General features: G+C 44.1%; 1 protein-coding gene and 1 long non-coding RNA gene across 7 annotated transcripts in view; one reads left to right on the top strand and one right to left on the bottom strand.

The window, feature by feature from the left end:
* The window catches only part of LOC101583412 (ankyrin repeat domain-containing protein 26), a 117,568-nt gene extending 115,975 nt beyond the window's left edge, over positions 1-1,593 (top strand). For all 6 annotated transcript variants that reach the window (XM_023721250.1, XM_023721248.1, XM_023721247.1 and 3 more), the window contains one exon: positions 1,073-1,593. In XM_023721250.1, coding sequence (XP_023577018.1) covers positions 1,073-1,197 — 125 coding nt within the window. In that variant the 3' untranslated portion in view covers positions 1,198-1,593. The remainder of the gene's footprint in view (positions 1-1,072) is intronic.
* Positions 1-12,722, bottom strand: part of LOC111818152 — a 23,980-nt gene that overhangs the window by 9,733 nt on the left and 1,525 nt on the right. The window contains exon 2 of the long non-coding RNA XR_002822214.1: positions 5,468-5,474. This is a non-coding gene — a long non-coding RNA (uncharacterized LOC111818152). The remainder of the gene's footprint in view (positions 1-5,467; positions 5,475-12,722) is intronic.

Here is a 12,722-nt window from a genome sequence, read left to right as displayed (position 1 = left end):
TTGGTGGAACCAGGGATTGAACTCAGGCCCTTGCACTTGCCAGGGAAGCACTTATTCCACTGAGCCATGAAATTTATATTAATTTTTTTTTTTAAATAAGCCATAAAAAGCCAGTAGCATCTCTTTCCTTTCACTGGGTTAGAGTTTACAATTAGTGTTTTGTAACATCAAATGAAAGTTGTAAAATACAAAATTTTCAGTAAAGGACATCCTGAGTCATTGTGTTGTTTTTCACACCTTTAAAAAGTCTCAGGAAGGGGCCAGGAGATGGCTCAGTAGAATAAGCGCTTGCCTGGCAAATGCAAGGGTCTGAATTTAAATCCTCGGTTCTGCCCTCCCAAAAAAAAAAAAAAAAAAAAAAAAAAAAATTTTTTTTTTAAAGTCTCAGGAAGCCTGTATGTCTCCTTCCCTGGCTCAGCGCTTCCCCTCCACTGCTTCTCCCCCACAACTCAGCTGTAGGCTGAAGCTGTCCTTGAAAAAAACAGGCCTCCTCATAAACTGTTGCTTGACAAGTTTTGTTTTAAACCTTCGGTCACTGATTTCATCATTGGTTCACCTTTTGCCTTCAGGGAAATTTCAGATTCCTTATCATGGACTAAAAGTACCCATATCACTTGGGTTCTTGTCTCCTCCCACCTGCCTTGCTCTGCCTCCCTGCCAGCCATCTCTTGTCCCCCTTCCCTCGTCCTGGTGCTGTCTTTCCATGTCTCCTCCACCAAAAATCCTGCAACAGTGGCATGAAATGGATGGAGGTCTCTCTGTGGCCCAGCAGCGCCACTTTCTGCCTGTCACCTTATCTTGTGTGGCATCTGCCTGGTCCTGGGGTACAGTGTCAGACTGTCCCCTGCACCATCATCTTGTCCTTGCAACACCTCAGCACATGGTCGAGTTGGCCTGAAGAAAATTAGTTCAGGGCACAGCTGGAGGCAGGTTATGCTAAGTAGAAATTTTCTATTATACTTGGACACACATAGTTGTCATCATCACTTGTAAAGTTCTCAGTTGTTTTAATAATTCCTGTTTGGTTAACAAGTCCTTGACATAAAGATTGTAACTTTCTTTTTCTTTCCAGCTACTGCTGAATTGGACGCCTTTAATGTTCCTCCCAGAGGATCTGCTAACAAATCAAGTCAAGATCTAATTGCAGAAGCAACACAGGAATATAAAGAGATCTTAAGGAGAAGATACATGATCTGAAATGATAACATTTTATTTATTGGACTTTGTATAACATTTTAATTATTTCTCCTAAGGTGTAAGACATAAACGTTTTGTTGAAAGAAAATTTATATATTATTTTGAACTACTTCTTGTCATCTGTAACTTGTAAGTGGTATTTGCAAGTAAAAGCTGGTATTCCTAAGTTTTATGTACTCAGACTTCCCAAATGCCAGCTATTTTAAATCCACCCAAACAACTTGAGTTCTCATTAATACTTTGTTAGAATAAAATGTAATTTTAGTGTTATTTTGAAGATTGTATTTTCCCAATGTTTATTATTCTCTATAGACCTAAAAATGTAGACATCATTTTAGTATACTGGTGCTGTATAAACACTATAATGTGTTGTAAGTGCCAGTAAACATAATTTTTTTAAAAAATTTTAATAATATTTATAGTTCTTTCCTCACAGAGAAACATTTGCCTAAGGCTTTTCACCTTTTCTCTTTGTCTGTTCCCCCCCACCACAGTGCTGAGCTACATTTCTATCACTATATTTTTGTGAGACAAGGTCATTGTAAGCTGCCCAGGCTGAGCTTTAACATGCAGTCCTCCTGCCTCAAGCCTGCCAGCAGTTGGGATTACAGAAATGCACCCCAGACACACACCTGGCTCTTTGATAACTCCAGTGCAACCTGCACAGCCAGGCAGTTGTTAGCACTAACACAGTTCATCGCTTAGTCCTCAAGAGTGTCTCCGAGTTTTGCTCCTTATCTGTAGTGTGCTTTCCAGTGGAAGGATCCCATTCAGGCCCACAGATCCCATTAATTACTTCTCAGGTCCAGTCTGGAACAGTCAGCAGACACTGGGGCCACTGTGATGCTCAGCCCTTCACAGAAGACAGGAGAGGCCCTTTTATCCCCAGCAGGAAGCATGGGGATGGGACTCAGGTGTCACCGTGTCCAACTGCAAGACAGCAGGAGGCTGCACACAGGGCAGAGTAAAGATGTACTCTGGGCTGCAGCTTTGTCACTGTGCTCTGTGGTGAGGGGAGAAACCACCAGCAAACGTTATGCCATCCCATACCCTTTCACCAGGCCAGGGACCCTGCAAGGCTATGGATGCCAAGCGCTGGGCTAGTGGCTTCACGGGGCAAGCAGGTCACTTTTCAGCACTGTCCCACAGAATTGGGTGATCACAGCTGACCTCCCAGTCTAGAGAACATGAGTTCCTCGCCCAGGAAGACCCTGGACCCGCCGCTCTCATGTAGATTAATCCACCCGGCTCGGTGCTGAATGTACTTTGAGGAAGTACAGTCACTGGGGTTGTGACCTGGAAGGATGCTTTTTGGTTTTTTAGGACAGTCTTCCTATCTATGTAGTTAAGGCTGGCTTTCAATTTGTGGTGATACTCCTGCCTCACTCAGCCTCCCAAGTGCTGGGATTACAGGTTTGCACCACCATGCCCAGCCAGAAGGATGCATTCTTGTCCCCAGTGGCTCCTTCCTGTCTGCTTTTGGGCAGCCATGGGTGACCACATTCCTTCACTCACCCTTCTGCCATGCTCTTCTTCCTTGGAGCTAGGCTGCCGTGGACTGAACCCACTTAAATCATGAGCCAAGTAAATGTCTATTCCATTAAGTGGGGTGCATCGGTATTGTTTCAGCAAAAGGAAGATGACATATAGTTTCTCTGCCCTTCAGCTGTTGTTCCAGAATCTCTTCTGTGAAACACTGTGGGATAATTACCAGATACTCAAAGTCTGACCTACTTTAAAGAAAATAGAAGCACTTAAACTAATAAATGAGTTTAAAATGGAAAACACTCAAGACTTAATTCTCAGGCATTTTTTTTAATGTATTTAGTACAGGGTCTACAGGGTCTCACTATGTAGATCGGGCTTGTAGTGATTCTCCTATTTTCAGCCTCCCAAGTACTGGGATTACAGGCGCACACCACCACACTCGGTCTCAATCCCGGTCTCAGTGCGCCATCTCAGGCATTTTGTTGTGAAGACTGAGAATGCATCTCTTAATTCAATGAATAAGATTTATTCTAAAATAATGTGTTTGGATGGATGGCATGTCTACATCTTGTACAATGAATAACCATTGAGACAATGTGCAGTGTATTTATTATTGAAACTGTCCTGATCAGTTTTGAAACTGTCTCATAGCTATTTGTTTCTCAATAAAATTATTTTTTAAAAAAGACTGAGAATGCATGGTTATGAAATAGAATTGTCATTTTGTAGTATTTTCATGAGGGATGTGTGTTTCCTGCTTCTAGGTACCATGTATATCTAATTCCCACAAAGAAAACTCACAAGACTGCTCTCCACAGCATGTGGTCTGTCATGAAGGCCCCATGAATCTGAATCTGAATCTGACCCAGAACTGGAATATCCAGCTCCCTGGGACCAGAAGCCCTCTGAGCTGCCCACACTTCACCCCCATTTCCCATCTGCCTGCAATCCACCCCACCCCTTTTCATGCTTACCCTACCCTCTTCCTGTGCACTTCCAATCTGGGGAGGGAGACCTAGCTGTGCCTGTGGCTTGACTCCTAGGTCTTACCCTTCCTGGCCCATTGTATGAAGCCCTCTGTTTACTGCTCGGAAGGAAAAGGCCTGGTCCTTACAAAGCTGCTGTTTGAAGCTGCTTGTCCCATTTAGCTGGGCTGCAGGAGCCCTAAGCAAGTGGTGCACAAGTGGTATGCATTGGTAGAGGCGGCGGCACACAGATGGGGGCACTTGGGGAAGGTGACATACAGGTGAGACATGGTGCACAAGTGGGGACCACAGTGCAGGTGGGTGGACTTTCCTCTCCCAACCTCAAGCAAGAGGACCCCAAAGCCCAGCAGGCTGCTCATTTCCCCGTCCTCCAGCTCTTCCAGGTGTTCCAGCCTTGCTGCACCAGGATGAATAGACCATGAGGTTTGGGTTTCTTCCCAAGGGTCAGGACCTGAAGAAATTCCATCATTTCCTGGACATGTAATTAAAACATGAAAGTGAAAAGTGGGAAAGTCTTCTGCTCTTCTCAACAGGGATTCACTTGTGACTGAAAGGAGCTCTAAAATAGTCATGATTGGTAGAAAACAAAACACAAGTGGGACAGATTGTACGTTGATAAAAAAAAATCCCAGAAGTAAATTGTCATCCAGGTGGGTAACATGCATATGTAGCTGTCCTGCTCTTTTGGCAAGCTTCAGCTTTGTGTGGTAGGAGCAGTGTCCCTGAGGAGCCAGGCCAGCTGTGGGAGCTCCTCTCAACATGGCCCTTACTGCTGCTAGGTCTGGTCCAGCAGGCATGTGCCCACCCCTCTGCCTGGTCATTCTGTGTCCTCAGAGGCCAGAAGGAATCCAATAGCAGCTGTTTCCCATCCTCCATACTCACATTACATCAGACTCATGATGAAGTCTTGAAAGCCAAGATAGGTCTTTTGTCATGTAATTTGCAGCCCAGGGACAACAGTAGCACCCTGAATTCACAATGCAAAAAGAGTCCCAACTTCATGGGGACACCACCTGCAAAGCAGGGTAAGTCTCAGGAAGCAGAGAGGACAGGTTGTCAGCATTGTCACCCATAGTACAACAGAACTGTCTCCCCTGAAGTGGCCTCTGAGGTCTTTAAAGCACACAAGTGACTGAACACAGAGGGAAACTTTCTTGAAGTGGAAAATGTCACACAGGTCAGAGGGAAAGTCAGCACCTTCCCATTTTGTAACGTATATGCCATATTCTGTACTTACGTGTGTGACCTGAGTACTTCTGTAGTAAGCTTAATTTTTCATTCAAAACCCAAGCTGCTTTTTTTAAAATATGATTGATTGATTGATTGATTGATTGATTGATTGATTGACTGAATATTGGGTCTCACTATGCAGTTCAGACTCATAGTATTTCTCCTGTTTCAGCACTGAGATTATAGGCATGTGCCACCATGCCCAGTTCTGAGCCAGCCAGGTGCGCCCGGGTTCTGAGGCTGGCATGGAATGTGGTACAGGGGATTAAACCCAGGTCCTTGCAATTGCCAGGCAGGTGCTTAAACCACCAAACTATCTCTCCAGTCCCCAAACTGCTTTAAAAAACAAAAATCCAGAGACATACAATTAGTTTAAGTTGATAAAAATAATAACATACCACTGATTTCTAAGGAAAAAAGCTTTCAAATTAAACACAGATTCTAGCAGAGGGGGCAACCAGCGGGAACATCAAGCCTGGATTAATGACAAAGGAGATTAATCAGATACCCAGGAACATTCTGAAATCCAATTTCCACTTCATCCCTAGGAGCACATCTGAACACACATTTTGTCTTCAGAAACAGCAGTCAAAAAACAACAGACAGAAATGTGAGCACTGCAGAGCTGGCACTGAAGGGATAGAAACATCCCGGGCCACTCCTAGCCCTGTGAGTTCCAACAAGAAGAGTGCCGAGGACCCTCAGCCTAGCCCTGCCACGTCATGACTAGGCCCTCATCTAGAGCATGCATAGCCGCTAGTATCCAGTGGCTGTGCAAATCTGTTGGCCTCCTGGAAAGGAGATGGCTCTTTCCTGAGGATGAGCCCTAGACACCACCTGCCGCAGGCACTGTCCACTGTGGAACATGAGCAGCCTTCTGTGTAAGAGAAACAGGAGCTTTATGAAGCAGGGGTTATGCTCTGTGTTTTATATCCCATTGTGAAACACCTAGTGTTGCTGTAATCATTTCACAACTATTAGAAACAATTCCATTGGCTACATATTAAATCCAGAGAACATGTCATAATTTATTCCACATTTTCCCATTGGACAATTGAGGTTCTTCCCATGTGAAAAAAAAAATTTGAGACAAGGTCTCACTATGGAGCCCAGGGTAGCCTCAGACTCATGGCAGCCCTCACCTCCAGAGTGCTGGGATGACAGGTAAGCACTGCCACACCTGGGATCCCATGGGAATCTATAATAGTTATATGATTACATGATGACTATTTGCCTCACTTGATTGTGAGCCCTTGTGTTTGTTTTTAGCCATTCTGTAGGAGGATGAAATGCAGTAGACAGATTTCAGGATTTGTCCAGTGGATGAATGAAATATCCTGATTCCTGCTCAAATCAGCCTCATCCACAAAATGTTCCAAATCTTCCCATCAGCTGTGTGTAGTGGCCTCCCTTATCTAAGAAAGGCCAGGGATATAACTCAGTGGCACAGAACCTGCATGACAAGCATGAGGTCCTAAGTTTGATTCCTGGTGCTAGAAAAAAATAAAAAATAAAAAGCAATATTATTATCAATTACTCAGAGAAGGACAACTCTCAGTTCACTTAAATCAGAGTCATTCCAACAAGACTCTCCCCATAGCCAGCATTAAAAGCAACTAAGAATAAGAGGTTATTTACCCACTGAATTTTTAAACCATGTTTATTTTTTTGTAAAGAACAATCTCTTCCCAAGAACCAAGAAAGGATCTGAGGGAGAAAGGGACCCCAGAAAAACAACCCAGTATCTGAGGATTCACCAAGGGGCTAGCCAGCTCCTCCTGTTTTCCAGGCATCCTATTAGAAAAACCAGCAGTTCTTCTAATGTAATGTTTTTCATGCCACGGAAGTGTCTTGACTTCAGTCCTGGGCAGCGAAGGCCAACTCCATGTGCATAACCTCTGTTCTCCCTTGGACAAGTTTCCCTGGAACACAATGTCTGCACCGTGTACCCAGCCAGTCTCTTGGTGCAGTCTCCTTCACCATCTCGTAGGGCTCTGTGGAGCTCGAGTCTTCCTGCTCTTATTTGAAGGGACAAAGCTCAATGTCCCCACATGCTTTCTTGCTGCATCTGCATGCACTGAGCCCTGAGGGTCAGTTCAAGGATGCCTTGCTGGCCTTGATTCTTAGCTTTGGGCACATTTGCCCAGAATTAAAGCAGTGTCCCTTGGAGGGCACACTTGGAGGCAGATAGTTCCATGTGGACCTCTAGCTTTTGGTGTGAGCAAAGGACAGGCCTCCTGTTAGAGCAGAGCTGCCTTCCACTCTGAGACCATGTCCTCCCCACATGCCCACATTGCTATTTGTACAGCAGGAATTCAAAGTTAATTCCTACTGTTAGGAATTCCAGTGCTTGGGATCAGCAGAGTGTCAGGCCCAGCCTGGAAAGATGGGAAGTCTGCAGTGTTGTGGGACTCCCTGAAAGCTGGAGCTTTACCACAATGGACAGCCTGCTACTAGATGACTATCATCTCTGTCCTGGTGGTCCATCAGTGGGTGCTGGGTCTTGCCCCATGTGTGGCCTATGGCGCTGACTGATGTCAGCTGCCTGATGCTTTGCATGTGGCCTCATATCCCTCTGGCCCATGTCACCCATGAGTCCCTCATGATGTTCTCTAAAGGACCTGTGTGTGCCACTGAGTTGAAAATCAGGGATTTCTCACATCCCATGCATGTGATGAAAGGGACATAGCATTTTGTGCTCACTACACAGTACCACAGTTCCATGGAATCTTTTCAACAAAAGCATGGATGCAGTGACCATGTTGGAGGACAGAGTAACAACATGGTCCACACAACCCCTTAAGGGTTCCAGAGTGGCACAGCAGTCTGCTATGGAAGGTGCTGAGGTGTAGCCAGTGGTGAACTCATAGCTGAAGCTAAAGCCTTCAGCCTTGATGTTGAAGTCAGCACACAAGCCAGGTTATTAGAACTTAGGTCTCCATGAATGATTTCTGGTGACCAGACATGTACCATGGGCTCTAGTAGACTGCTTCATGCCTCCTTTCTTTCCTGTAGCCAGGTCCTGGTGGGAGATTTGCACCACTGAACTTTTCCACATTGTTTCCAAAGTGTTACTAGTCTGGAATGGTCAGCAACAGTGGGGTCCAGAGCATAGCAGGACAGTCTGCGCTGGCATCACAGCCACATGGGTTCAGGCCTTGTGGAACAGCAGGATCTCCCAGTAGGAGAAGTGGCTCCACAGTCAGGGACCTGTGAATTCCCCAGTGACACTAACATACTGTGAATTCAGAAGCATCTACAAGCAAGGCCCATAAGTATAAACCCAGTCCCTTCTCTGGAAATTGTTCACTTATAGATCAAAGCTTGACTTCGATTTTAGCATCCTTCTTTGGGCCAGGGAATGGTGTGGTAGTTATCTACTGACTACAGTTAAAGGTATCTAGGTCACTGCCAGTTCTAAGGAACAAGAGGTAGTGTGCTTTCTGGAGTCACCTGGATCTCCAGGAGTAGTGCAGCTTGGCTAGACCCTGGCAAGACCTGGATGTTGTTTTTGGTGGATGCACTGGTACAGGGCTGAGCCTTCCCCAAGTTGGGGACTTGTGGAGGCTTCATGCCAACTCAGTTATTTTGATAGCAACTGTCAGAAGCTTTTATTTTTTGTTTCTTTTTCAAGCCACAGAACAAAGATGAGGGGAAAAGGAGAAACTACTAAACAATAAAATCAGTAGACTCATTAAAATATAATTATTTATTGAAATATCATTACAGAAATATCACTTATGATTCTTCTGGCTTTGAATTGGAGCATTCAAATTGGCAAGTGATTTGGTTGCTCAAGGGCTTTCATTTATGTTTTGATTAGAAAACATTGGATGTAAAACTTGAGGCTTTGTCTTTGACTCTGACTCCCTGTTTGCCCTGCCATTCATTGATCTAGAAAAGTGTGATGACGGGGACTGAATATGCACCATCTAGGTTCCAGGATGCAAGACCTGAAAGTGAAAAGCACAGTACTATATCTCAGGCCTCAAAACACCACTTTGAGTGTGGTTGGTTCTCAATAAACATTGACTGAATAAATATTACTTTCCACACTGCTTTGTTTCAAATTTCAAAACACCTTCTGAGAAAGCTTTCACCAGTTTACATTGCAGTGTTACTTAGTATCCCTAGTCCTTTTTATCTTTTTGAGACAGGCCAACTGGCAGTGGCCTAGATACCTTTAACTGTAGTCAGTAGATAACTACCACACCATTCCCTGGCCCAAAGAAGGATGCTAAAATCGAAGTCAAGCTTTGATCTATAAGTGAACAATTTCCAGAGAAGGGACTGGGTTTATACTTATGGGCCTTGCTTGTAGATGCTTCTGAATTCAATCTTTATAAGTTGATAAGGCTAGTCTTGAACTTAAGATCCTCTTGCCTCATCCTCTGAGCCTGCTGGGTATGCCACTGTGCCCAGATTTATTTTTCTGAGATGGGTCTGACTGTGTTGTCCAAGCTGGTATGGCTCAAGTGTTCCTCCAGGCTTAGTCTTCAAGTAGCTGGGTTGCAGATGTGGCTGGACCACACCTGGCTACATGTTTTGTTTTTTGAGAGTTTATGTAGATCAGGCTGGCCTTGGGGATCATAAGTTCAAGCCCAACCTGGGCAACTCAATGACTTAGCAAGATCTTAGCTCAAAAAATAATTGAGGGGTATAGCTTATTGAGGAGATCTGGTTTCCATCCCCAGAACAGAAAAAAAGAAAAAAATATAAGAAAAAAACCAATATGGAGTTTCTGCATGTTACAAACCTAATCCTTAAATTGGATAAGTACTAACTCATTTTCTGCAAGCTTCATGCAGCCAGAGAGCTTGAAAGAGATGAGCCAAACAGTATCCTCAGTCCTGGTCGTGGGCTTTGGAAGGTGCCTTCCTGGAAGGTCCCACTGACTTCCCAATGTGAGTTTCTGCCTTTCTTGGCTCCAAGCATTTCCATGCAGGGGTGTGAGCAGGGCCCAGCCTATGACCCTCTGGGAAGCCGACTGCCTTCACTCTGGGCTTCTCAGAAGGGACAGGTTAGTGAAAGAGAGGGACACTCCGAGTCCTCTCCTTGTGGGGATTGAGCCCAGGGATAAAGAACACTTGCTTGAATGGAGTTGGCAGAGAGCTGCATAGACACAGTAAGTCAGACAGAGGCTAAAGGGCTTGGGCCCCATGACGGCAGCCTCAGCTTTGGGAAAGCAAACAGGGGCCAGAGCAGCTGGCATCAACTCTCTGAGCTGCAGTTGGGAAGCCAGACCCAAAGCTATACACAACTTCTTTTTGGGCCACTCAGGCCAATGTGGTCAGGCTGGGGCTGTTCCTGGTCATCAGAAAACCAGAAGACCACTTAACAGGTAGAGTCAAGATTGTTCTGGTTCAAATATTCTAGAAGTAAGCTGAGCATGGTAAAACTCAAATTTGATGATTTGTTCCAACTTTCTAAATTTTTTTGAGATGCAGACTCACTGTATAGTCCAGGCTGGTCTTGAACTTGAGTACTCACATGATGGTCTCGGACTAAATTGGCTTAGTTTTTTTTTGTTTTTGTTTTTGTTTTTTTGGCTAGTTCAGCCTGCCCTCGTGGCGGGGCTGGTGCTGAAGATCAAACAGTGGTCCCTACTCTTGCCTAAGCTTGCCTAAGCAGGTACTTTAGACTAGGTCACACACTAAGAACAGAAACATAGAGTTGCTCCAATAGGTATGGCATCTACAATGGCTGATGTTATAACTGTTAGTTTACATGGGTTACAGGGTGACCAGACATTTGATCAAACATTATTCTGTGAGGATGTTTTCAGATGCAATTAACATTTGAATTAGTCAACTTGGAGTGAAGCAGATTGTTCTCCACAACAGGGACAAGCCTCATCTGGTCACGTGAAGAACTCAGAACAAAAAGATCTCCTAAAGAAAGTGTGGATTCTACAGACAGCAGTCACACTCTCTGGCCTACAGTGCCAATATTGAACTTCCTGACTTGATTGCATGAGCTAATTACTTACCTATCTGTCCCATCAGCTCAGTGGAAAAGGTTTCATGTGTGTGGTTGCCATTCCAGGACTATGTTCCCATCATCTTCCCTCTCTCTACCCACCTCCCAGGCAGAGAAAGCTTCTATGAAGGTTGAAAGGCTCCTGAGCTAAATGGACCCTGGTCGTAATCCACGGTACACCTTTTGGTGTTACCCACAGTCCAGCAAGTAGTTCTGAAGAATTTTGGACTATTTTGTTAGCTTTCCTGTCACTGGGGAAAAATACTCTACACCTGCAATTATAAGGAAAAGAAATTTATTTTGGCTCATATTTTGTTATAGACAGCAAGTCAGATAGAAATACTATAGTCAGTCAGACAGGGTGAGGCCTTCGAAGGATTCAGTGCAGACGATGAGAACACATTACAGCTGTTGGTGGAGGTGCATTCTTTGAAGGACAGGCCTCAAGACAAAGATGAAATGACTATACCTACTTCCCTAGGGATAAACAATAATGATATTCTAAATAGGTATCAGTCACCTGGGTGGAGGACCAAGATCTTGACTCATCTCTGTAGGAAATGTCTTTGTCCTTGAGCCATCCTTCCCAGGAAATATCCTTGTTCTTCCCATACACATTAGCTATGTGACTTACTTCCCTATTGGATCAATATTACCTACCCAACTACACTTGTAATCTTACTGGTTGATCATAGTTTTGTCCCACCTTACAGCCATCTCATGATTCTATACCCACATTGTGGTTTTTTGGTTGGAGACCAAGCTGTATAGTGTTAACTTGATTAACACAGGGACCTCTGGCTGGGTTGAAAAATCTCCTATTCACAGTGCTATAAAGTCAAGATAACACCACAGCTGAGGCAGACAAGGATACTAGCTGGTGACATCCTATTCCACAGTAATAAACTCTCAACTTTAGAGATCAAATAGTTCTAATTGGCAAAATTTACAGCTTTGAGAAGTCTCTGGACTAACTTAATCCCATGGTCCTGCCCAGTTCATGCAGTTGCATCAGTATCCCTTTCCTTTGTTTGAAAACAAAGTAAGTACAGGTTGTTCAGTGGAGCTCTTTATCTTTACTCTTTAGAGTTTTCTGACTCTCCTAGATGGCCCCAAAATCTTATTAGTGGTCTTTTTTACTTAAGCCATTCAATGACCACTTGTTTAGGAGATTGAGGCTCAGCCAAGATCCTAATAGTTTCGCACTACAAAATTGCCTTTGAGAAGAGGGCTAATGGGTAACTTACTTTCTGGGCCCCCTTCTGTCTCTTAGAAGCTATCTTTCCCTCAATAAGTATTTCCTACTCTTAATGCTATACTTTTCTTAGAATTCATTCTTCGATTTTGGGAAACACAAATTGAGCATATTAGACATCCAGCAGATTGGGAGTATAGTATTTTCCGTCTATCACATTTGGAGGTTGCATCAGCCTTGTGTCAGTTTTGCTGACTTGCTTGGTTTTGTTTTTTGTTTTTTTTTTTTTTTGCTGTTCTATATCACAGTTGTGAGTATCCTGTCTGAGACTTTCTGATGTGTGTGTGTCTTTTTTTATAGAACCAGGACACCAATAGAAAATCAAATGAATACCTACTATATGGTACTATGAATGAAATTGTTACCATTTTATATTTGCTGTATAAATTCAGAAAGAGGAGTAGTTACACATTTAGTACATGATAAAAAGAGATAGCATTTGTGAATCAGCAAGAAAAAAATGTATCATTCGGGCTGGTGAGATGGCTCAGTGGTCTAAAGCACCTATTTGGAACAAGCTTAGCAAAGCACAGAGACCATGGTTCAATCCCCCAGCACCACATGCCAGCCAGCCCCGCCCCCTGGTG

Source organism: Octodon degus, unplaced genomic scaffold (genome assembly GCF_000260255.1).
Source record: "Octodon degus isolate 3935 unplaced genomic scaffold, OctDeg1.0 scaffold00081, whole genome shotgun sequence".
Lineage (NCBI taxonomy): Eukaryota > Metazoa > Chordata > Mammalia > Rodentia > Octodontidae > Octodon > Octodon degus.
This window is presented reverse-complemented; position numbering and strand designations above follow the sequence as displayed.